General features: G+C 47.3%; 1 protein-coding gene across 3 annotated transcripts in view; it reads left to right on the forward strand.

Moving 5' to 3' along the window:
- The window catches only part of Gria1 (glutamate ionotropic receptor AMPA type subunit 1), a 337,003-nt gene that overhangs the window by 204,450 nt on the left and 105,825 nt on the right, over window positions 1–26,728 (forward strand). For all 3 annotated transcript variants that reach the window (XM_006984888.4, XM_006984887.4, XM_076542378.1), the window contains exons 6-8: window positions 8,062–8,223; window positions 11,253–11,420; window positions 19,271–19,375. In XM_006984888.4, coding sequence (XP_006984950.1) covers window positions 8,062–8,223; window positions 11,253–11,420; window positions 19,271–19,375 — 435 coding nt within the window. The remainder of the gene's footprint in view (window positions 1–8,061; window positions 8,224–11,252; window positions 11,421–19,270; window positions 19,376–26,728) is intronic.

Genomic DNA, 26,728 nt, shown 5'->3' on the forward strand with positions numbered 1-26,728 from the left:
AGAGCCCTCAGGAGAGAAGTGAGCTGCCCTAGAAATCTCCATACCTTTGGGGTTGAAGCTCTGTTTTCAGGTGGAATTTTGGGGAGAACCCTATTGTGTGACAGATTAAAAGCAAGGCTGCCTTGGCAAGCATGAGAATCAGAAGGTGGGCCTCTGTCTTTTACTCCATCCCTAACGTAACATAGTGACCTGGGACATATCTTGAAGGATTATTGATCTGACGGATGTCTTTGATGAATCAATAACCACTTGCCTGTACAGGTTAAGACAGATGCCCTAGAGCAAAGAGCTCATGAGCTTCACAGACAGGCCAAGAAGTTATGTGATTATCCCTAAAACTCTCTTCTTGGGCCTTTCATCTCTGACCTGGTTCACAATAAAACATACACAGAAAAGTCAATCCAAAGACCCCATTTAGTCCTTGAGACAAAAGCTGGGGGCATGAGGTAACAGGATTGATGCTTGTAAAGAAGTCAGGAACAGAGCGGGTTCTGTTGCTTCATTTCTCTGCACGTTCTTGACATACCGCCCTACATCAGGCACTGTTTGTGGACCCTGTGGGTCTGTGGTCTTGCTTTTGAGGACAGGTTGTGGTCTCTGCCTTTCTCTGTCACAACCACAGACAACAAAGAGATACAGAAATAGGGGGCTACAAGGCTAGCACTCCAAGTGGCAGCATACATCAGAGGCACTGAAGATAAACATCCTGGTCTCTGAGAGACCTTCTTCCTCATGTGAAGCTGAAGCCTGTTCCAAGGGCTCCTGCACAGGACAGGAGATGAATGAGCAGGAAGGTAGATGGCTAGAGGTTGAAATCCAAGCTCAGGAGTCACCTTACTCTCTCCATCTCTCACTAGCCACACTAGTTTAAGAGAAACCAATCTACTACATTTCCTCATTCCCAGTTTGCAAGCGTTAATAGAAGGACCTGCTTCATGATGTGGTTACAAGGATTAAATGTGATAATCAAGGCGATGGCAATGCCTGCTACCTCGCTTGTTTCTGGCTGATTCATGCCAAACGCAATGGTTGCAGTCATCACTTTAACAAAAATCAGTCTCCCTTGAGATCTGACTGTTCATCTGTCTGGCCCACCTTGCAGAGCCTCAGAGAACAAATTTCCCACCTCTTTCCCATGACAACCCTCCTGAGAGTCAAGCACATCCTTCGCCTACCCTCTCAATCTTCTATTATGTTTTAGGCTGATCCTCTGTGCTCTTTCCAAGGCTTCCTAATATAAGGAGACTTTTCAAACCATACACTCCTGTGACTGCTCTCCTCAGAGCTGTCATCTGAGATTTTTCTCTGACAATTTGGGGGAAACTTGACATGTTCAACCTGTGCCATTCAGAGTATAAAGTACACATTTTTTGATTTGGTCTGATCTTACCTCTTCTTGATGTCAAGGGGCTGGAGATGGAAGGGTCTTTCCCCATGTACCGGTGTTAGCTTAATAAGCCTTCATCTTGACGCTGAACCTGAGCATCACAGAATGTTCCTTCTCCTTTCTGCTGGGTGTGATGTGAGCTTAGACAGGATGCTGAGGGCTGAACAGCGTGGGGGTGACCCTCTTCTAAAGATCTCAGCAAAAAAGGAAATGAAGCTTTGAGGCCAAAGCTTGTCAGCCTGAAAGTACTGTGCTGTGAGCTTGGGGAGATGTTTCAGTCGGTAAAGCATTTGCCTCACAAGCCTGAGGATCCCAGAATTGACATGAAAAAGCCAGGTGGTATTGTGACTAGAACCACAAAATCTGCTACACTCACATTCTGGTCCTCCACAAGGGCATTCCCAGGCCCTGGGTGTGGGTGAAGGACAGGTCACTCATTTACAGGCTCCAGATAAATTAGTGCTTGAGATATATCTGCACAGCCAGGCAAAGAGGGAGGCGGTTGTGTCCAGGAGAAACCCAACACATTCCTGCTTACAGGCCCCTGTTAAAGGCAGGAGCTCTGGCCAGGCAACATTTGCTCTGGGATCCTAACTGTGCACTGCTATCGGAAGAGTTTTGACCCTCTTTGACTGGGGCAATGGATACACCATCCTGAATCTAAACTCCTGTGTTCCCCCCAAGGGCTGGCAGGGTGTCATGTTCGTGAAGTCCAACTGTGTAGTTAGGGAGTTTACAGAGGTCTCTGAATCAGATCTCAGCAGAAACTGGGGTGAATCCTTTCAGCGACTTATGCAAATGAGTTCTTGGGCCTACCATCCAGTTCCCTCTCAGAGTGCTTATGGGATTAAGCTGGACCACATTTACAAGACATTAAAATGAATGTCTTGCTTGGGAGGGGAGTGAGGAAAGACTTAAAATAAGCCCAAGGGTTAACTCCTGGTTGATTGCTTAATTTTCATTTTTCTACAGCAGTAGCCCCACAATCCCCAAAAGGTGGTTTGGATGAAGTTAAGTCATGTACATGAAGTGGCTATTTTAGCTACCATCATCATTTTTGTTATTCTTATGAGGCATGCTTTGGGACTAGGCTGCATCCCACTGCTGTCCCTCAGCCCCAGGCTAAGGGATGGCAGAACAAGCTGAGCTCTCTAGCCAGATTAGAGCAGGATTCCTCAAATGCTACCACCTGCACCACTCCGTCCTGTGACTCTGCTGCCTCTGCCTCTTCCAGGGACTGACAATGATACCCAACCAGAGAACACATTAGCTTGATCTGAGGTTTGTCGTCATTTCTAGTGGCATTTAAAGGGTAAATGTGTATTAGTGGCATTTAAAGGGTAAATGTGTATGACAGAAGGGTCTAAAATATAATGAGCAAAACCCTGCACTTTCACGTCTTATCCCTGATTGGGGGGGGGGGGTTTAAACCAATCCCAAACTTCTTAGACGTATGAAGTTACACCTTCCCTTTGCCATATTTGGTTATTCTGGCCATTTCTCCCACACAGCTATAAAACATGACAGCCCCTCTTTATCTTGCCTCATCAACTCAGTGTCATCTGTGGCACTCACTAACTGTGTGAGGGAACAGTCCTGATCATCCCTTGAACATATCCTGCCTCTCCTTAACGGCCAGGCTTATGCTATCTTGTTTAATTCTTTTGATAATTATCTTCATGTTTAACCTTGCATTTTGATTCACCAACATTAACATTTTGTCAAAATGAGGATCTCCTGCTCCCTCCCGGAGCTGTGGGTTGACAGTCCTTAGGGGTGGCTCTTCTACAAACACCCTCACAGACACCAGGAAGTCCCTATGTTCCTCAGATTAAGAAGCATCCTCAGCCTGCACTTCCTTAGCCAGGTCCTCTGCCCCTGCATGAAGATGGGAGGCAGAACGTTCTTTGCATGTTGCCTGTTCATGGGTCATGCGTGGAGCTGTGCTACAGAATGAGGTACTGAGGAAGCACACTGAAGCAGGGCAACCCAGCCACCCCAGGGCTGCCTTCTTCCCAGTGTCTCACAGAGGCCAGGCTGGAATAGACCTCTGCACAGCCAAGGCTGACCTTCCATTCTTGATCCTCCTGCCTCTGTCTTCTAAGTACTGGAGCCATAGACATGTGGCACCAAGCCACTTTAGATAACACTCACTCTTCGAAGAGAAGCACCTGGTGCCAGGGCTCAGGGGACAGCAGAAGAGCAGAAGATGTGACTCCGGGTGACAAGTAGCTGGAGAAAGCAAACGGCTGTAGCTCATGTCGTTCTCTCTCAGCAGTGACGGTGTTTAGAACCATGGACTTGACATTGGGAGATGTGTTATCAAATATGCAGCACGGCTGGAAGAGAGTCTTGACGGTGAAGTTTCATGGCTACAACTTTTCAAGAACTGTAATTAACAACATGGCATCCTTAAACACACTAGATAATAACATGAATAAGATAGATAAAGAAAATGCACAACTTACCAAATAGTACCCCCGTGGGTTTTTAATAAAATAGAAAAGGAAATTGGAAAATGATTTAATTAAACCTATTTAGTAAATGTACTGGGGGAAGAGACTTAGCTGAATTTCACAATTCCCTAGCAGGCAAAGAGCTAATGCCTGTATTTCCCTTCTTAATCAAGACCACATTTCTTTGTTGACCAAGTCTATATCCCTGCATTGTGGAGAAAGCAAGCCTAGTAACCATAAGAGTCTAGTTTCCCTGTGGTTAAGACATCCTAGGGGTCAGTGTTAGCATTCCCAGCATGCAGTCTTGCACTGGAGGAGAGATGTCAGCTCTTAGATGTACACTGACCCCAAGTGGCTTCCTGGTTTTGGTTCTCATGGTGAATGTCGTAAATAGGAGTCCATATCTGTTCTCTTTCTGGGTTATGGGTGTGGGGCTGGAGGGTCCCATCAGCTTGATTATGTGTGACCCTGGATTGGCTCCACTAACACTGTCGTCAGGCTTGCTGGTGATGAAGCTGAGCTGCGTGCCTGTTTGAGCAAATCACCATTCCTCTTGGCCTTCATTATGCTGGGGAGGGAAAGTCAGTAGGGATGCCCAGGAGCTGGTTACAGATTGCGAGTGACAGAATCTGACTGCGGGAGATAATTTTCATTTCATTCTCTCAATAGCTATTTTGCGAACAAGATGTTCTTTTTAAAAGTCTCTAAAGAGTATGGAAAATCTCCCAACTGTGTACTGGCTCTTAACCAATGGTGAGACGGCTGTACTCTTATAGGGTATAACATCGTCAAATGCAGGCTGGGTAGGGAAGCCCAGTTCTGACTTTCCCTTTAAGAACAGCTGGCTGGGTACCATTGCACAAGGCAGTTACCTCTGTGTCACTCTGTGAACTGTGGCTGTGGTACAAGTTAATCTCAGCTGATTAAAATCACTCACTGGCAGCTGTTGCCTGCTAGTCATGTTTCCCCTGGCTAATTGGCACACCTGCTTGAGGGACAGTCTCTAGCTTTATTCATTCTCACAGCAAGAAAGGATCGAGCATCTGCCCTGGGCTGGAGCATGTACCGAGATGCTAGGTGCTAGAACACATCAGTGAACAAGATGGGAACTGAAAATGTCCCCACCTTCAGTAGTTAGCACATCAATGGGAAGAGAGAGGACAAAAAGAACAACAAGGGAAGATGATCTCAGCGGTGACAGGTGCTCCAGAGACATCAGGCACGACGTTGGAATGGGCCAGGCAGAGTGCTGGAAGAAACTCCACTAGGATTCTCCTACAAGCAGAGCCCAAAGCAAGGCTTCAGGAAGGAGCAAGGGCTATGTGCCAATTCCGGAAACACAGTAGGAATGCACAGTAAAAAAGAGAAGGCAGACACTGAAGCACGTTCCCAAGAACCTCCACCCTCTCTCCATCTCTGGATGTCAGCATAGACCATTTCACCAGCTTATGCACCAAGGCAAAGGATTCTGGGCTGGCATCTACGATGTCTGCAGCTGTCACTAGTGTAGGTCCGTCCCTGGGCATGTGAGCTTGGCATGCCTGGCCTCCTCCTCATGCAGGTGGGGCAGCAGGTGTTTGCAGTTAGTGCATAAAATGGAACAGTGGTGTGTAACAGAGTGGAAATACACAGGGCCAACAGTGTCTGCTGCAGGGACGGACCTGGCTCTTCAGATGGGGGACTGGAGTGAGTTCTCTGGAGAGACGGTGTGCTAGCTAGGATCCAGACCATGGGAAGGAGTCAAGAATCGAAATGATATTCCTAGACAGAAAGCAAGGACAAAGGCTGTGTAGGACTGAACTAGGATTGTCTATAAAACGCTCAAAGGGGTAATGGACTGTCAAAGGCACTGGTAGAAGCCAGGGAGCTTGGAAATATTAAATCTGCTCTTTCAAGAATTTGATGTAGACCAGCCCTGAGATCCTGAGGCAGAACTAGGTCCAGTGCTTGGACCTCAGCTGCCGCCAGCTGTGGACTTCCCCATCTCGGGCACACGTCCTCAGCTCCTTCTCCTAGTCTGGTTCTGTTATCAAGATTGGGCACTTTCCCTAAGCCACAGAACCAAGCATGCATGAGTTTTATGGGCCTCGCTCAAAATCCTGTAGTATAGTGCTAATTATAATTGGGAAAAAAAGGAAAGAAAGAAAAATATAAGTTAACACAAGCTATGTGGGACCCAACTTGGACCACTGTCTGACTTCATCTCCTACTGGAAATCTTTCTCACTATTGCCTTCCACTCACATCAGGCCCGTTGCTGTTTCTGGAATGTTCCAAGCAGCCTCCTACCCCTGGGCCTTTGCTCAGTGTATCCCACCCAGGTATCCCCATAACTCACACCTGGGACTCCACTATACTTGTGCCGATAGGACCCCACAGGTGGACTGATCTGGACCACTCCTTCCATGTCCCCATTCACAAACCCCCTTTACTGCCCTTCATAGACACGTGGCTACTCCAGAGCACACACTGCCGTACAGCATTGTGCACTATGTGTTTATTGGTCTACTGTCTGATTTCCCCTACAAGAACGTAAGCTCCACAAGGGAGGAAGCTTGAAAACTCTTAAGTTCTCAAAAGAGTATGTTTTGTGATGAGGTTTTAGGGGGAGAAGGGAGTGAATTGCTTAACAGAAGAGCTTAGCTCTGGTCCCTTCTCTGTCACTAACTCTGTGAGCAGCTTTGTGGGCACTAACCCTCCCTTTCTGTCTTAGTTTCTGTGTGTGGCAAGCAGACACATAAGCTGCACCCTTTTAAGGAGCAAAGTGAAATGAGGCCACAGATGTGAGCATACTGGACATTGTTGAATTTATTATATAAATGCAAGGCTTCCTTTTAAGTTTAAGGCTTCCTGATTTTGCATGAGTTTTGCTGCATTGGAAGGAAATTCCATTTGCAATAAAGAATCCTTCATGGATGTCAGAGGTGGCCAGGCCTCCTCGGGGAGAACAGGTCCAGTTCATTGTACATGAAAGAGCACAGTGAGAGGTGAAAGCCCCCATCAGGAGCCAGCCCCTTCCAGAGACTTGCTGGTGACCTTGGGCAACTTGCAGACATTTGTTCTCAGCAGTCTTCAGATGTCTCCTCTCTCCAAAGGTAAAGCAGGGTGGTAAGCAAGGACAGCCCTTCCTTCGAGATTTTCCCCTTTGCTTCTAATATCTTGTCATCAGAAGAACCTGGGCCATCAAGATGACTCAGAAGTAAAGGGACTTGTCACACAAACCCAGAACCCAAGTTCAATGCCCAGAACCCATGTGGATTGATGTGGAAAGAGAGACTAGTCTCCACACAACTGTTTTCTGACCTACACACACACACACACACACACACACACACACACACACACACACAATGGCACACACAGCCAAGCACACGCACACACACACACACACACACACACACACACACACACACACACTGTGCACATATGTTGTCCAGACACAACAGAGCAGTTGCACATATGAATTCACAATGGTTGTGAGAGAATACACAACGTGAGTTTAAGTCAGACAAAACCACATTATGAAGACGGGAGGTAGGCACAAATTCCCAGCCCTAGCCAAGAAGTTACTGGCCACTGGTAGCTACTGGGAGAGTCCATAGTCTTGAAGAATATGATACCTGGTAGGTTGATCATGCTTCAGGAGTTGGCCCCCGACACAAGAGTATACGTGTAGCACAAATTAGACACAATGAGTTAAAAAAATTAAAAAGAAGACACAAAGTTAAATGGGTAGGGAAAGATGGACCCAGGAAGAGCTAGAGGAGGAGTTGCTAGGATTAAAATAAACTGTATGGAATTCTAAAAGAAATAGTAGTAATAATAATAGTAATAATAATAATAATAATAAATTTTTTAAATCCCAGCATCCATTGATTGTCAGTCTGGGCACATAGTGTCTATTTCATCTTTTCCCTAACCTCTAGACTCCATTGCATAAACAAAAGAACAAAGTAACTCGGTCCAAGGCAGTGTAAGCCCGCACTGCTACATCCCAGGAGTACCATCCTCAGGCTGACACTCTCAGTCTCTATGCCAACTTTGTGTAAAAAAAAAAAAAATCTATGAGAATGGAATTCAAAGGGGGCAAAAACACTGCTGTCTACATTCAGTCTGTTCTGCCTTGTGGAGCAGAAGAGAAAGACTCCTGGGTCTGCACTGTGGGGACATGGACCTGCCCAGGCAACATGTTTTACTCTCCCCTTTCCTTCCTCCACAGGGTTTCATGGATATTGACTTAAATAAGTTCAAGGAGAGTGGAGCCAATGTGACAGGTTTCCAGTTGGTGAACTACACAGACACCGTCCCAGCCAGAATCATGCAGCAGTGGAGGACAAGTGACGCGCGAGACCACACCAGGGTTGACTGGAAGAGGCCGAAGGTGTGAAAATGGATGCCCGCTTTTCTCCCATAGCCAGCCCCAGAACCCTGGGGCACGTGAGTCTTCAGAAAGGAAACAGGTTTCCTATTAAGCAGAGGAACCCGTCAGCATGAGGGTCAGGCATCCCAACAAGACAGAGGTCAGCAGCCCAGGATGTTACACTGATGCCCAGTCACCAAATATTCCAAGTTCTTGTTCTGGTACCCTGAGCCTTTGACTTCTGCTAGACAGCATAAGAAGGCTGCATAGACTTCCATCATGATGCCTGCATTCATCCCCAGCATTTACTAAATTGATTTTTGTCAGTGGGACAAAATACCTGAGCAAATCATCAACTCTAGGAGGAAGGGTCTATGTGAGCTCATGGTCTCAATGTATGGCCACCTGGCTCCATTGCTTTTGGGACTGTGGCAAGGCAGGAACATTATGATGGAAAGACACAATGGAGGAAAGGCATCCAGAAAGTGGAGATTCTGGAAGGGGTCAGATACAGGCTACAGCCTTCAAAGGCACACACTCAGTGAGCCACTCCCTCCAAGGAAAACCCCACCTCCTGGTTTCCATCACTTCCCAGGGATGCCATTAGGTTACCATTGGTGGGTTAATGCATTGATGATTATGTCTATGTCAGCATCCTCATGATTCAGTTGCTTGGCCAAAACCCACCTCTGGGTACTGTACCTTCACCACGTGAGGGGTTTTCTTTGAGGAGGGAGGAGATACTTCAGGCCCAAACCATAACCCAACCGGAGGAAGAGAGAACAGAAAGCACACCTTTGATTCTAAGAACTCTTTTCCTGAGACTGGGGAGTGGCTCAGTTAGTAGAGTGCTTGTTGCCCCTGGCTGGGACTCCCAATTCCCATGTCAAAAGCCAAACACAGGACCACACACCTGTAACCCCAGCACCAGAAAGGCAGAGGCAGGAGGATCCCTGGAGCTTGCTGGTGAGCCAGTCTAGCCAAATCGGTGAGCTCCAGATTCAGGGAGAGACCCTATTTCAAAATTAAAGTGAAGAAAGACAGAAAGGGACTCCTGATGTTGCCCTCTGACCTCAAGACATGCACATATGCATACACAACCACACATATGAACATGTACACATAGAGAGAATTAGTCTCGGGAAGGCACTAGCAGATCGTTCACTTACCCACCATCAGCTCCATGTTAGGAAACTGCCTTCAGCTGGTTGCAAGGGAAGCCAGAAAACGCTGTTTGTGTTCTAATTAGGGTCACCATCTTTCTTTTTTCTCGAGCAGTACTAGGGATGGAAATGAATACCTCACGCAGGCTAAGCAAGTACTACAGCTCCCACCCATCTGTCCCCCATTTTACCAAGCACAAGACAAATGCCCATTTCTTTATGGACTCTGTGAATGGAGCACTGAGGTGGCACGGTCTCCCTACCTCTGTATGCCCAGCTGACCATCAGAGAGCCTTGCCCGGAGACGCACAGCTGCTCTCCACCTGGGTCTGCAGCCGGCTTCTCACTTCTCAGTCCCAGAGCCAACCCCTGTTTTGTTTGATATTGCATACTGTTTGTGACTGTGGCGAGCAGGCCGTGGGTCTTCTAGTTCAGGTGACATAGCATAGCAGTGGCTACATGCAACACTGTGTTGAGAAGGATTCTGAGGCCACGTCTATTATCTGGGGCTGTCGGCGAATCTTTGGCCCATGTTTCTAGCCTGCTTATTTTTGTGAATTGCAGTCTATATAGCTGAGGCAATTCCCGTTCCACCAGTGATCAAACTGACTTAACTCTTGGAGAATGAAGACTTGTTGCAGTATCTTGTTAAACAAAAATTCTTGAAAAGAAAGATCGACTTTGATGCAGGCTAACATATTAGTTGATGACTGCCCAAGCCAGCTTCTCAGTGTAATGTATTTTTTTCTCAGAAAATAAAACAGGCGTAGTGGTGCATGCTTATAACGTGGAGGCAGGAGGATCAGAAGTTCAGCATCATCCTGAGCTACACAGAGTTCCAGGCTAGCCTGTCTCAAAAATATAAATTAGAAGGGACTGAGGAGGTGACTCAGTCTGTAAGGTGCTTGCTGTGTAAGCCCGGGGACCTGACTCTGGATTCCAAGCACCTACAGAAAAAGTTAGGCATGGCAGCATGTGCTTGGAATCTCAGCGCTGGGCAATCAGAGAGAGGAGGGTCCATGGGGTTCGCTAGCCAAGTACTCTAGCCAGATGGTGAGCTCCAGCCTCAGTTAAAGACTAGTCTCAAAAATAGGATAGGGAGAAATTGAGGAAGACCTCCAGCCTGCACACACACACACACACACACACACATACACACACACACATACACGAGGTGGGGGAAGGTACATATATACACATTTGAACACAAATAATAAGTTAGGATCAGGAAATCAACTAAGAATTGGAAAAATAAACTCATCATACAGCTGTATAGTGTGACCTTAAGATGACATACTGTGTAATAAGACAGGTCTGCCTCATTCACATCTTTGGTCAAGCAAGAAAAACCCTTAAGCATTATCATTAACATTAACTCTCCACAAGACGGAGAGTCTATAGAATACTCACTTTACTGTGGAGGAAGCCACACACAGAGATAATTAGGAGCTTGCTCATCTTGGAATAGTGTTTCCTTTACTGTTAGAAGAGGTCCTGGAGCTCTTCCTGGCCCCCGGTTGTTGACTCTCATACAGAGGAAGCCAACTGACTTTCCATGTATTTGACCTGCAGATAAGTTGTATTTAATCTATGTTTCTTCCCAATTAAAGTAGCATTTTTCAAATCACGGGACTGAACACCAAACTCCAAAATGCTGGTTTGTCTTTAAAGGTTACAGCTGGCCATGCTAAACCCCCAGCTCTGGAGAGCCCACTGACTGGGCAGACCTGTGAGCAGACCTGTAAGCAGACCTGTGAGAGACAGAACACCCAGCTCCAGAAGCTGCCACATACGTCACTCACCGGGACGCCATTCCCCAACACAGCCCCCGACCCCACCTTTCTGTCAGCTCTCTCTGACACCTGCCTGTCTGCCTTCCTTCCCCAGTACACATCTGCTCTCACCTACGATGGTGTGAAGGTGATGGCCGAGGCCTTCCAGAGCCTGCGGAGGCAGAGGATTGACATATCCCGCCGGGGAAACGCTGGAGACTGTCTGGCTAACCCAGCTGTGCCCTGGGGCCAAGGGATCGACATCCAGAGAGCCCTGCAGCAGGTAAGGCAGGCGGTACCTTCCCACCCCAGTCTTTGGAGACAAATAGGAAAGTTAGCATCGAGTTCAAGCAGTATGTATCAGTCTGAAGGGTATGCCTGGAGTTTGGAGTGACCACTACACTGTTCAAGTCAAAAGTATGGAACACAAATCAAACTTGGGACAAAACAAACAAAGAGACCACTAAAATGTGGTATCATTCCTTGTAGTATCAAGGCTGCATTCTCTGCTTAGGCATTATGAAAAAAAAGCCCCCTGGAAAGGCACTGATTTCCATGTTCAGAAGGAGGACTTAATATACGCAGGGACGAGGCTGGGGAGGTAGCTGATCACATAAAATGCTTATCCCAAGAGCATGAGGATCAATGTTTAGACCCCCAGCACCCATGTGAACAGTGGGCAGATATGATTGGCTGGCTATAATTCCAGCACACAGGAGGAAGGGATGTGATTGGCTGGCTATAATTCCAGTACTCAAGAGGCAGGGATGTGATTGGCTGGCAATAATCCCAGCACGCAGGAGGCAGGGATAGGATCTCCACAGCGGACTAGTTAGCAAGACTAGTGGAACTTGTCAGTTCTAGGTTCAAGTGAAAGACCTTACATCAATATAGAAGGTGGCAAGTAGTAGGGGAAGACACCAGCCTCTGGCTTCTACATATAAAAGTCCACATATGCATATGTACCCATCCACACATCTGTACACACCACACACACACACACACACACACACACACACCCCACATGCAAACTACAAAAGAAAAGAAATGCTCAGGGTTGGCTCTGAGCTGTGAGCAGACCCCTACATGGTCTTTCTTCACTCCTTTCCTATTCGTGCACATTCCATGGTTTTATCGCTCATCCTTCTGACCCGACTTTCTCACTTCTCACGTCTCAGCGCCACAGTCATCAATTCTGTTTGCACTCGAACAGTGAGAGAACAAGAATAGAACATCATGCCGGGCCCAATCGGTCGGCTATGCACAGGACTCGGAGGCAGAATCCAGATTCCACAGTGGAGAGTATAAATATTCAATTACTAACATGCCTGCCAGGACAGCAGGGTGAGACAGTGGTATAGATGGGTGTGTGTTTGACATTCCTGCTTTAGAAGATTCTGGGAGTTTGCCCACTGCTTGAATACTCTTGGAGGCCCTAGAAGTACTGCAAGCCCCTGTGGTGATTCTCAGTTTGCTGGTACACAGCATTGCCTCTGGTGCCTCCCAATGGAGGCTGCATTTACGAAGAGATGGTGAGAAGAAGGCTGCACTAAACCCAAAGGGAATGAATGATAAAGCATGGACACAAAGGGGAACCCATACCAGCAAGATATTTGGTATCGTTGTCCTTCAGAACCCACCTTTCCCAACCAATGGCATTCCCCGGGTGAGGTCAGCTCTGCCATTAAGCTTGCATTCAGCAGAAGGTGGATTTTGGCTCCTAGGAGAGAGGAGCACATCGAAACAAGAGATACATGAACACAAGATGTTCATCCACTTGTGCACAGCTCTGGCGATATTCACAACCTGGAGAAATACCAGCAAAGAGTCTTAGCAGCTGCTCTCGGCCTAAAGAAAGAGCCCAATGTGGCAGAGGACACGCAGTCACATCCCCCAGACTGAAGTGAGGCGGCAGACCTGCCGACCTTAGTAGGCATCTCTAGGTCCTCGGCTGTGTCTCTGCCCGTCCCTGCCTCTGTGCAGGGCAGGCCCCAGGTCACCGGGCAGTAATGACAGACACCAGACAGGTTCCAGAATGACTAACAAAGAGGCAGCTCCAGTTCACAGCTTATTTTAAATGCTTTTCCTGACAGCAGTCGAGACAGATTCTGTCTACAGTGTGAGGCTGGCCTCAGACAGTCCCAGGGACTCACCCATGGCGCCACAACCTTCCAGCTCCTCTGCTTCTCCCATCTTAATGGCATCCCTCAAAGCATATTCTGATGCCACCATGACAGGGATGAAGCCCAGGAGGCAATGTGGAGTGACAGACAGTGGTCTGAATCAGGAAGCAAGAAAGACAGCCCCCAGGTCTCTCTGAGCAACCTCAGAAGATCCATCAAGCTCTCTGGTGGACCTCTTTTCCACTAGTGGAGGAGGCCAAGCAGACAGCACCCAAGTCTCCGCCGCCCATAAGAACACCAAGATCCCAGCATTCGTAAGGCAGAGGCAGGAGGATTGCTAGTTTCTACTGAACATGAGCTGCATAGGAAGTGCTAAGGAGAAAAAGAAAAACTCAAAGAATACATTCATTTTCCTTATGGTCTAACTCACATCTTTCCACTGCAATACATACTCATCTTCTGCTTCTGCCCTAGCAGGGTTGGAGAGAGTTAGTTGCCATGGTGAAGGCTGATATCTTACTCTGTTCTGGAGCTGAGACATGTGTGTGCCTGCCTTCCATGGGTAGCTCCCAAAAGCTGACTGTGCACTCCAGGGAGTGAGGAGACCTCAACACTGGGGACGATGAAAAAAGTCAAGTCCAACCCACGAGAGACGCCTTCAGTCTCTTTGATGAACAAACAAACCAACCAAAATGTTCCTTCCCTAAGACCATCTGCCCAAAACAGGCTCCTTTTCAGATCTCTGTGGATCACCTAGAATGGAGAGTTTATTGCTAGAAGAGACCTGGGGAATCACTGGCCCTGTTTTCCCCTCACTTTACAAATGAGAAGGTGGACCCAGAGTGCCCTGCGCTGCCTCCAATTGTGACACCGCAGCTTAATCACAAAGACAGAACCAGACCACTGCCAGTGCCCCTCCTTCCATGCATCAGGCCTGTCCTGTGACCCAGCAGACTGCTCTCGACAGTATTGATCTCTGGAGCCTTCGCCTAGCCACAGCCACTGTCCAGCCATTTTACCTTCTAGACCTACCTCTTAAGAGAGTCACATCATCAGAGGACAACTGCCATCAGAGCCTAGGTGAATCCTAATGGCATCCAGATTTTGGAACCCAGGGATGCGCTCCAGAGCTCTTGTATCTGCAGCTTTTGGGTCACACAGTACAAAGGACCAACCCCACTCTGGCTAAGATGGTACCATCCGGAGTCCAGCACAACCTGCCTGGCAGCCTAACAAGCTCAAAAGTCAAATCCTAAAAATAAGTGTAATGATAGCTGAGATGTAGCATGGACAGCACAGGCTCTGAGGATTTATGTATTACCTCACCGAATGCTCCACAGAGCGCAGTAGGACTCAGACATATTAATTATAAAATGAAAAGGCTGAATTTCAAGGAGATTGATAGACATCTTTATGTGATACAGCTGGCCTGTAGTGACAAATACAGAGGTTGCTCTGCAGTCCAGCAGAGATGGCCCAAAGCATCATCAGAGATGAGCCAGTGCAGCACAGAACTTTGGGCAGTCTCTGTGCACGCACACCCCTCACCACTGAAATTCCCCCAGAGAAAAGTGAAGCTGCCCCTGCTGTCATCAGGAGAGATGTTTAGGATATGGATGTAGCCTTCCAGCCTAGAACCTGGACGCCCACAGTGCTCCAAGAAGGGAACACCCTATGCCAGCTTCATCAACCTGACCTCACTCACGCCTGGGTTGGAAGGTCTGACTGCCCAGAGCACAGAATGATGAATGAGGACAGCAATTCCAAAGCTGAGTTTCTAGAAGCATTCCCTAGTCTTTGTCACAAAGAGTCTAAGGCATGGGCTTTCTGTCATCATGGCAGCTCTGGGATGTGTCCTCTCCCATCCCCCAGCACCATGGTTTACCCCCAAGGGTATAGGTCCCCACAAGAAGACATGAAGGGCTTCAGTTACTCTAGGAGTCTACCGACTCCCATGAATCTGGAGTCAAGAGTCATCAGCTTGACTCCATCTGGAAAATGGATAAACTGACCTCTGCCCATTTTGAGGCTTCTGATGAAGCTCCTGGAGCAACACCTGGTAGCCTCTGGCCCCTAGAACTTTGAGAGTGGGGTCATTGACCTTGCTGGAAACTGAGGCACTCTGAATGGACAGTGGTACCATCCCCACTTCTGTCAAGAGTTGCCTGCTCTGCCCTATTGTAAGACAACATGTCAGACGGACTTGATGCCCTCTGCTTTTAGTCTGTTCTCCATCCCTGCTGGGCCATTCTACATGGTATAATGCTGGTATCTTCATCATCTTCTTCATCTGAATAGTGTCCACATATGAACACTCATGTCCCACACAACGTTCTAGACATTTCCATTATTTGAGAAAGAAACCCAGGAACAGCTTCAACGAGGAGCCTACAGATATCCCTCAGAGCCAACAGAGACTGTCTGAAAATGCCCAGCAAGAGGTTGTGAGAGCATCAGGCAGGCATCACACACCACACTGTGCACATCTGTGTGGCCCACTAGAGCTGAGTGTGGCACTCATGGCCCCTCTATAAGAGGCTACTTGATATCCAAGATACAGATGCCAGAAGACGTTAGGAACTCTCTCTCTCTCTCTCTCTCTCTCTCTCTCTCTCTCTCTCTCTCTCTCTCTCTGTTTTTTTGTTTTTTTGTTTGTTTGTTTGTTTGTTTGTTTTGGTTTGGTTTGTTTTGGTTTGGTTTGGTTTGGTTTGGTTTGGTTTGGTTTTTTCCAGACAGGGTTTCTCTGCATTGCTTTGGTGCCTGTCCTGGATCTCACTCTGTAGACCAGGCTGGCCTCAAACTCACAGAGATATGCCTGGCTCTGCCTCCTGAGTGCTGAGATTAAAGGTGTGCACCACCACTGCCTGGTAGGAATTCTTAATTTCAGGTCTGCCTCTTGTGCTTATTCATGGCACCTACCCCTAGAATTCTGGCTGCCTCCTGTGAAGGTAAATCATAAAATCTAAGCATCATGCTTCATGGGATTCCTGTGAATGCAGATGAAGCTTCATAAGTACACAATGCTTGGGAAATGATGGTAGAATCAGGGTCATCCTTAGTAACAATAAAAATTGTTAGGCATTTGCAAGGACAAATTTTTGTCACAAAGTATCTTATTTACCCTTAAATTAACCTTACCACAATTAACTGATCCATCAAACACGTAAAGAAACTGAGTCACATGACATCATGCAATGTCTTATTACCAAATACATTGATATTTGAGACTAGTGCCAAAGAGTAGGTGCCCATTTGTATTGTTAGTGATGATTTTTTCCTGTTTGGTCAAGTTTGTCTACCATCCAGTCACGCACACATTTGTCCCACTGCTGTCTAAATAAATTACGTAAACTGAGACCTAGCCACAGAGCTACCCACCTTGAACCTAAACCCCTGGGAGAGCTGAGCCTGGGCCAGGGTGACTGTATCAGTTCCCTTTCCATTGCTGTGATAATACAAGGCAGCTCATAGAAGGAAGAGTTCGTTTGGACTTACGGTTCCAGAAGGATGAGTCCATCATGGCAGAGAGGCATGGCAACATGCACTCCCAGTGACATACTTTCCCTAGCAAGGCTGGACCACCTAAACCTCTGTAAAAAGTGCCAGCAACTGGAGACGGAATATTCAAATACATAAGCCTTTGAGGGAACATTTCCCATTGAAACCACCACAACGACCAAGGAGAGAGGAAGGTGAAGTTACCAACTCCTTTCTCATATTCTCTGTAGCAGGTTTCATGTTTTGGTTTGTTTTTTTTTTTTTTTTTCTCTGCCAAGCAAAGATGGTCCAGGATTTTCTAGGAGCAGAGATATCTCCAGCTTGCAGATGAAAGAGCAAAGAGCTTGTATAATTTGCTCAGTGTTTTGAGCCTGTCACGGCCTCCCTCCTGAGACTTCAAACCAGGAAGCGATGAAAGAAAGGGTCAGCTTTAGAACAGGCACACACACACACACACACACACACACACACACACACACACACACACACACACCAGCTATCCTCCCTGACTACTGTCTGAAAAAGAAAACTCTGCATGCCTTTTTTTCAAGCTTTTGAAGGGGAGAATATAAGCAGTGCTGGGTCATAAGGCAGAACCTCTATTTGTAATGAGTAGAAACTCACCTTGACACTCATAGGTAGGGGGGAGCTGAGGACACAGGGTCACTATCAGGGACTGTGACTTTGTTTTCTGGACTCATCTTCAGCTTCAGGGTTACTCAGTCTCTACAGAGAAATGAACTTGGGTCCCCCGATCTTCTACTGGATCCGAAATCTGAACTGGAAGTTTCAAATCTGTGCAAGTTCAGTCTGGCTCATTTGAAGAGAGAAAATTCCCATGCCATAGATTTTTTTTAATCTGATAGGAGCGATGTTTGAGCCATCTGAGATGTCTGCAAAGCCTTGCACACTCTGGCTGAGTGTGAAGTATCCTTTGTGTTTTGGATTCCACTGCACTTGTACATTAGCCATGTCCCTTAAGGTAGACGGGCAGGAGCTTTGTAACCTGGAGACTGAAAAGTGTGAATCACCCTAGGTCACATGGCTATTAGTGGAGGAGCTAGCGTCAAATCCAAGTCCTCAGATTTGCAGGGATTTTATTGCCTGGACTCACAAAGGAATTAAGGCACCTTTACCAACCATATCCAAGGCATCAGTCCTAAGGCTGGCTTCCAGTGTGGATTCTCCACCTGACTCACCAGCGGTGGCACCTCTGTACCTCGGCTTCTCCATCTTCAGTTGCTCCTCTGAGCATGCAGAGTGTGGAGGGAGTGTTTGGCTAAGGATAATGAGAAGATGCCCCATGAGCATGCCCTCTGCCTTCTGTTAATGCTTGCCTGAAGCCATAAGAGAGACTGATCCCTGTTAAGTGAGGACGTCCTCTCCTCACTGATGCCAGCCACGACAAAGGGTGGGAGTTTCAGCCTGCAGGCTGCTCCGAACTTCAACATATGTAACATTCTTGAGATCTGAAGTTTTGCTCCAGCAGGAAAACAAACAAATGATGGACATAATGGCTGGTATCTGGGCTGGGTGTTTCCAGGCTCTCGAGTGTTATTTCAGAAGGAAACCAAGGCTCACAGAGGCTGTAAAGCAGCAAGAACACTTTACTCAGTGCAGAGTGTTAGCATAGATCAGAAAGAGGTACGCTGTCAGAATTGTCAGTGTGCCATGTGAGTGAGGGTACCTAAGGCCCTGTTTATCTTTCAGCCTTCCTTTTATAGGGTTCCAAGGAAGGCAGAGTTAAGTTACTAGGGGTGTAATTTTGGTGGTTCTCTATTTTTTGGTGGACAGACTTGAATTAATAGGTCTTTGTTCACTGTGCATGTCCCTCCCCATAATGCATCTGTTCTCAGCCATACACACACATACAAACACACACACACACACACACACATACACACACAATATCGCATAGGCATAAGTCTGTAAATAGGAGATTCCCCTTAAAAGTTCACTCAAAGAAGCAGCTTACTTTACAGCACATGTACCCCCCAAACCAGTCTAGACCAGATTGGTCCATCTTCAATGGTTTCAGGATGTGTTCCAAGGCACATTTGAATAGAAACAGGGTATTTTGAAGAGGTTGCTAAGGGGATTAGTTGTTTCCATGGCTTAAACCAGATGAATGTGAGCTCCATGCAGACAGGGGTCCTGAGTCGCCAACAGGTTGCTAGGTACACTGTTCAGAGAGGACGTGTGCACGGCCCAGTCAAGCAGACTCCCAAGCTAGTAAGCTCTTCTGTGTGCTTGCCTGCCTCAGTGGCACATGCCTGTTATCCCACCACTTAGGAAGTAGAGGCAACAGGGTTAGGAGTTCAAAGTCATCTTTGTCAAGTTCTTATTGAGTTCAAAGCCGTATTGACACCATTTAAGACACCATTTCAGAAAACCAAAAACTAACACACACACACACACACACACACACACACACACACACACACACACACACACTCCAACAAACACAGGGACAAACAGGAAATGAAAATGCTGAGTTTGCCTCTGTTTTCAGGTACGATTCGAGGGTTTGACCGGAAACGTGCAGTTTAACGAGAAAGGACGCCGGACCAACTATACCCTCCACGTGATTGAAATGAAGCATGATGGGATCCGCAAGGTAAGGGCCACCTCGGCTGACTGGACTGAGTGGAGGCTCGGACCAGAAGTGAGGGTCCTGGACACCTGCCTTGTCTACACCTTTGAAGAGGCTCAGGCCATGTGTTTTCTAGACGCCTCTGGTCTCTACTCTGCCACTTGTCACTTGGGATTTGGAGAGAATTGATTCCCTCTCTGTAAACTAGAGATGCAACTCCCAGATTTTTTTCTGGCAGTGTATGAGAGCCATGAAACAAACAAACAACAAAACACTCTGAAAATAGGAAGAGCCTGGCATACTCACCTTTACCTGTCACCCCAATGTTTGAGTGCCTGAGGCTTGAGGATTATTGCAGGTCTGAGACTAGCCAAGGACATAGAATGAGATTTAGCCTCATTTTTTTTTAAGAACTTGAAGACATAAAGTAATATATGTGTATATAGTAGCAGTGATGTTACTGGGGATTCTGAAGACTTCTAGAATGTTTAATGGCGAGGTTAACCCTCTTCTGATTGACCACACCTATTCACAGCCATGCTCCCTTCTCCACAAAAGTCGAAATGAAAAACACATTTGTGCATGTTCTTATATAACATTAATATTCATATCAGACCTTTGAAGATGAAATGCAGATCCTTTGGTCTTAAACTCTAAGACCCAGTGTGATTTGGTCACTGTCAATTTCTCCACCTTTGACCTTTGATGTCCTTCATACCACTCCAGACAATCTGGTTTCTTTCAGTTCTTTGAATCCACATGCTCCTTTCTGCCCTGGAATCTTCACAGACCTAGGGAGGATGGGCTCTTCACCCTGACGCTGTCTTTCGCTGGGTCGATACCTCCTTCAGCATGTAGAGCAAAGGGTATTCCTTGGAGACAAATTTCCTGGCTGCTTCCTTCTGTTGCTTGGCAGCCTCTGTCTCCCCTGCCCTCAGCCTTCATCGTGGCTGCTTCCTTATGTTGAGAATTTGGAAGCTGGTGGAAGGCTCTGGGTTTTCAGGATCCTGGAACCAAAGTGCAACTTCTCCACTTATTCATCTGGGATCTGGGCAGATCTCTGAGCCTAGGTTGACAGAGCTCACTATGATAATGCTGACCTCCTGGGCTCCTTGCTGTTTGAAAGTTCTAAATGCTAGCCCGGGTACCTGGAAAGCTGGCACAGTATCTCAGACACAGCGCCCTCTGTGTCTCCAAGGTTAGGTTACATATCCTCACCCTGGCCACAAAGGTCACTGAAATCTAATTTTCGATGAATTAAAATCTACAAATTACCAGATGCTGCACAGCCACATGTGGCTCCTGGGTATCACATCGGACAGTGCAGACACAGAACACTGCTGCCATTGCAGAAGATTCTAGATAGCGCTGAGGACACAGCATTCTTGGCTCCCTGAAGCCCAGACACCCTACTCCACTGTAGGACCCACCTCTACTCTCTAGCCTGGCTCAGCTCGTCAGGGCTGTGGGATCTGCCTACAGTTGCCATAATAGATTGTTACAAACCATGACTTCAGACCACACAAGTATTTCACCTTGTGGTGGCACACATGGATGGGTTAAAGAGTCAAAGTGCTGGCAGGACCACGTTCCTGTCTGGCGGCTTCCTTTCATTTGCCGCCTTTATTCTAGAGGTTTCCCACTTTCCAATGCCTGGAGTACCGTCTCTAAGCACAGGCTCAGAAATACCACATCTCTCTGACTTTGTTCCACTGGCACAGTTCGGGAAGGCTCTACTTTAAAGAGCTCGTTAGCTAGGTGGGCCCCACCCAGATGATCCAAGCTCCTCTCTCTATCTCAACTGGGGCCCCTTTTACTAGAACACGGTCAAACTCGGTGTCTGCAATAGGGACATCTTTCAGGGGAGATGGTGTTAGCCTGCCCACCACAAGAGTCTGGTTTTGTCAGCTTGATTCTTCCAATTCCTGCTTCTAGAGAAGATATTTTCTTCTCCTAAAGTACTTAATTATCCTAACTCTCAACTTCCACATCTCTGAAATGGGAACACATCATGCCTAGGTTATCTCAGCGGTGTGTTCAGTAGCTGTGGAACATGTCAGATGCACACACTGGCATCTGGATGGTCTGAGATGGCTTCCTCACCTCTTTCAGGATATGTGTATATCTAGTGTAGCTAGTACTGGCCAAAATGAGACATATTCCTTTGTCTGTGGTAAACTGAGACACAAAAGCCCATTAGGCTTCACAAGGTCCCAGGGAGCCATAGCTCAAGAGACACCTTACTCAGGGCCCCTGACTCCCTAGCTCCTGCTTTCCTGCAGCTGCTATCAAGGCTGAAAGGATCCAATAGACACAATCAGGACAGTGCTGGGGTCCAAGGGTACACCAGGAGAATCCTGATGCCCCTGGAAGGGACAACAGACCCATGACCTCATTCCCTAACCACAGTGCTTTCAGAAAAGCTATGGCCCTTGCCTTACAGTGGAACGCAGATGCTGTCGGTGGTTTGTAAAGGGCTGGAACAGTAAAGAAAACCGGCAACCATGAACCTGGGCTGACCTCAGAATCACTATAGTGACTATTGTTACCACTTGCCAGTGCACAAGTTTAATACCTATACAATGCCTAAAATCTAGGCATTGGTACTATTAAAATATGGAGATTGTGCCTGGTCTGGTGGCACAGCCCTTGATCCCAACACTAGGAAATGTGAGGCAGGGGGAACAGAAGAAGTTCAAGATCAGCCTGGGCTACAAACACGAGACTAGGGAGGCTGCTGGTGGGAATCATCCTCTCCCCCAGGTAGTGGGAGCCGTTTACATGAAGCCAGATTCTTGTCCACCATTAACAGTGCAATGAGGAAAGGGGGTAGTGTAAGGAGTCGATATGAAAATCAGATATCATCTACCTGTGTGTCATCTATCTGATAGTTACTAAACCTAGCTAGGTCTGGATATTTAACTGAAAGGGATTTGGCTGAATAACCTTTAGTTCATCTCGGTTCTGGCATTTTAGATGACCCTTGAAAAATTCCACGTGGTAGTATTTTTACCAGCCTCTCTCTCCAGTCACACCACCCATCTCCTGACCAGACTACGGTTCATTGTGGAAGTGGAGTTAGAGGCCTTCCTCATATGTAAACTACCTTTGGTGTGGCCTTGCCAATGATTATAGGACCTTTGCTGTGACTCTAAGCCTTTCCCTGACTCTGTCCAGAGAAGACTCTGTCTTCTCTAGACCTTGGCTTCATTAAGAACTTCCCAGAACAAGCAGCTCCCTGTATGGATGAGCAGTCCTTACCCAAAGCACACTGAAGGCCTAAGGTTAAGAAATGCAGATTCCTGTAGCAAAGAGACAGGCTCAGTGCTAGAGATGAGTGCAAAGCTTCCTCCCCCGCCTACTGAGCTTCCATGAGGAAGAACTGGGGCTTTACTGACAGGCAGACCAGCAGTTAAATGTCTGCTTTACTCTGCACTGGTCATGTGACCTTAAACAAGTCACTCACTCGGCCTTCCTGAACCTCAGCTACATCAACTCCGGTGAAGGGGAGGGCGTCTGCCTGTAATCCCAGGACTTGGAAGACTGAGCCAAGAAGATCACTGTCAGTTCAAGGGTAGCCTGGGCTATGCAATGAGACCGGCCTAAAAGGAAGAGAGGGAGCCGGGTGGTGGCGCACGCCTTTAATCCCAGCACTCCAGAGGCAGAGGCAGGTGGATCTCTCTGTGAGTTCGAGACCAGCTTGGTCTACAGAGTGAGTTCTAGGACAGCCAAGGCTACACAGAGAAACCCTATCTTGGAAAAACCAGAGAGAGAGAGAGAGAGAGAGAGAGAGAGAGAGAGAGAGAGAGAGAGAGGAAGGGAATGAGTGGGGAGCAGTGGAGGAAGGAAAGAAGTTGACCTCAAAGGATTGGATGACATTATGTCTACACCTCCACAGTACAAGTTTGAGGAAAGCAGCCTCTGCCCTCTGCGTGCGGGGCCATCCCGCCCACCCCCATGGGCTCATGTTTGAAATTCCCCTCTGTCTGCCACAGAGACCTCACACCGGTTCTGTATGCACTGCACAGGAGCACACACAACCACTCATGCAGCCTTCAAACCCTCAAGCAAATGGTTGCGCCTGGTGTTCTAATCACCGGGCTGTTTTCAAACTCACTTTCTAGTGACTAAATCCTTTCTTAGAATGTGGTCTTAAGCATTCTTTGTCTACAGGGATCTGCCTCTCAGAAAATCAATTCCTCTGAATCTCTGCCTTCAGGACTTTTACTCAATCAGACTCCAAGCAAATTAACACCTACAGTTTTTGAGAGTGACCTTGCGCTAGTTTCAGGGACATTGCGGAGGCCTCACCTGCCCTGTGTAACAGCAGCTTTCTCTCCCTGGTTCAGGGCTTCTGGGGAACTCCAATCCCACCACCTGTATCCTGCTCACGCCCTAGGCATCCTCATGCAACTGGACACCCCACTGAGATGCTAGAGTGCTAAGCTTCCTTCCAGCAAGCTTAAAGTTTCAGAGAGCAGATTTGGCCCTGGCTCTGGTGGTGTTAAGTCCTGTGAAGTCCCATTTAGACGTATGACTTCCGGGTGGGCTTAGGGATCCTTCTCTGAATGAAACATCTTGTCACATTAGGATGGACTCACACATTTTCACACTGGCCACCCACAGGAGAGCTTTGGGCATTCCACTAATGATCCCTCCGTCAGGGGACCAGCAGTGGAGATCGGACCGCCTTTGCCTATTGATTGTGTGGCTAGCTGTTTCAGTGCTTACTGATGGCATCTGACATCTTCCCCTGTCAACTTGATTTGAGTGCCCTCATCCCTGGCCAGGGTTTGTACTCAGTTTTGGCCTTGCACGTAACTAGGCAGGAAAGATCACAGTGACTGGAATTCCTACCGGTACCTCCATTGTCGTCTTATTCCAGAAGAATTCATAACTTTCAATTCCACACGCCTCCTGGAAGTTTTGAGTCCCTTGGCATCCAATTTTTCACATACAAACTAATTTTAGCCTAAGATATGACCTCAATACGACCATTCCTCCATCTTCACTGGCCAAGCCAGGGCCCGTGTCCGCTTCCCTGCCGTGGTCATCAGCTTCCTCACTGCTACAGATCCTACTAGGTCTTTACAGCCTGACCTCACTTACCTCACCACATTTCCACCCTAAGAGCTGAGGAGTGTGTACAAATATACAACAAATCATACTGCTTAGAACTTTTCACTGGCTTTTTACCTCCAGGAAAATGCAGTAATCTCTTGACCTCAGCCTCCAGAGCCCCAGGCATCAACGCTTGCTCTTTTTCTCTGGCTCATTGCCTTGCCTTTGTGGAGGCATGGCTCTGTTCCTTGGGTATTCTTTTTGCTATCCTTCTATCAGACATCCCTACACCATGTTCTGAGATGAAGTTGGAATAAGCTTATTAATTTCAACCTTTTAGATGTGCTAGCTTGCCTAACACTAGGTGCTGTGGGAACTAAGCTCTGAAACCTAGCTCTTTTAGTGCGGGGGGAAGCGAATCTCTTGTTTAGTCAATGTCTGGTTCTTGTCATTGTTTGCTGACGTGTTCTGCTTCATTAGAAGCAAAGAAACATACATTACAGCTGGGATAAAAATAATTTGGTTAGAAGTTTTGCAAGTTGAGATTAGTGAATTGAGATCAATGAGGTTTGGCCGTAGGGCTCAGGCTGAGAGTTGGGTGTGAGAAGGCATCACTGTCCACTAGGGTCTTTCTGGCTGTCAATGTTCAGCAAACATGTGGGGAAGAAAGAAAATGGGCAAGCTGCTGGAAACTTGGTAAAGAGCGGTCTGGAAGAGAAGCACATCACTCTCCTGGCAGGCATTCCATGCACCAGAACACAAGTGTTCCTCCCAATGGGATGCAAAACGGGCTGTACTTCTGGTTGGATAGCCACTTCCTGATATCTCTACACTATGAAAAGCAAATGAGATTGCCTGGCGGTCAGCTAGGCATCTCTGCCACAATAAGCAACGTTATAATGACCCTCGTTTGGAGAAATTGGGAGCTGTGGCTTCAAAGGCAATCCTGGGGTACCCATGTTATAAATTCAACCTGATGGCTGTGAGGAAGATCAAGTGAATCCACAGTTCTGTGATCACCTGCTCTTTAAACTTCATCCACTTAAGAATATCCGCTCTATCGTCTGGACTCGTTCCTGACGTTCAAAGAATCTTTAGAGGCAGATGGAAAATAGGAGATCAAAAAAAATTAAGTGGCCCCAGGAGAAGACTTCTCCCTGTCAGAATTTTTTTTTAATCCTCTCCCGAACAGTGGCCCCCAATCTTTACCAAACTACTTACTCTGATTTGCTTTCAGATAGAATCAAAGCCCCTACACCTCCTCAGTAGAGAATCAAAGTCCCATATGGTAATCCAGCCCACAGCTCTCATCTCCAAAGCCTCCTCAGACACCCTTGCCATCTTTCTATGCATCCAGCTGTGGAGCCCAATATCCATATGAGTCTCCCGGCTCCTACAAGGTGTGAACGCGATCCTTTGCATCCAGATGTCTCTACCAACGCTGACAAGATCATGTCTTCTTTTCCCGCGAGACAGCTAGGGGGAAAAAAATTAAGCTTGTTTAGGACTGAGGAGATGGATCAATCAACAGAGTGCTTGCTATGAAAGCATGAATTTGATCCCTAGAACCCATGGGAAAATGAGCCACATTCAGCAGTATATACCTATAGTCCATGCAATGGGGGAAGCCTTCCGGCTCTTGTACCACCATGGCAATCCAGCAGCCCAGGGGAAGTTATCGCTCCACATCACAGTGTCCTCACACCTAATATAGGAGTGAAAACTGCGAAATGTCATGGGATTTTAATGGGGATGAAAGGAATTAAAACATAAAAAGCATTTAGAAGAACAAGAAGCATTCACCACCAGCGAACTGATTCCTGCCCTCGGTGGTAATAGCTGCTGCAGGCAATAGACGAATGGGCAGCATCCCAGGACAACAGCAGGCACTGCCCGGCTGCATCACCTCAGGAAGTGAACAGACGAGGTGGTAGAAAACTCACTGAGCCAAAGCAAGAGCATGTGTATAGCTGCTATTGTGAATGGCTGTAGATAACAAAGAACCCACTGGTGTCCCGGGAAATAATCAAGGTGAAGGGCCACACAAACCAACCTTGTGGACGGTGCCTCAGTTTCTGCGCTGAGCTATGGATACTGAGAGGGCTGCTCACTTTCCACCTCCTGCCTGTGAACTGCCCGCTCTCCATCTTTTTCCCTTTCTCTCTGCAGCCAGAAGAATGACAGATATAGCTGCCTGGAGAAAGGGGGGGATGGAGATGAGAAGGGAAGAGGAGAGAGGGAGGAAAGAGAAAGGGAAAAGAGAGAGACGGGGAGAGGGAGGAGGGGAGAGGAAGAGAGAAGGGAAAGGGAGAAAGA

Source organism: Peromyscus maniculatus, chromosome 8 (genome assembly GCF_049852395.1).
Source record: "Peromyscus maniculatus bairdii isolate BWxNUB_F1_BW_parent chromosome 8, HU_Pman_BW_mat_3.1, whole genome shotgun sequence".
NCBI classification, from domain to species: Eukaryota; Metazoa; Chordata; class Mammalia; order Rodentia; family Cricetidae; genus Peromyscus; species Peromyscus maniculatus.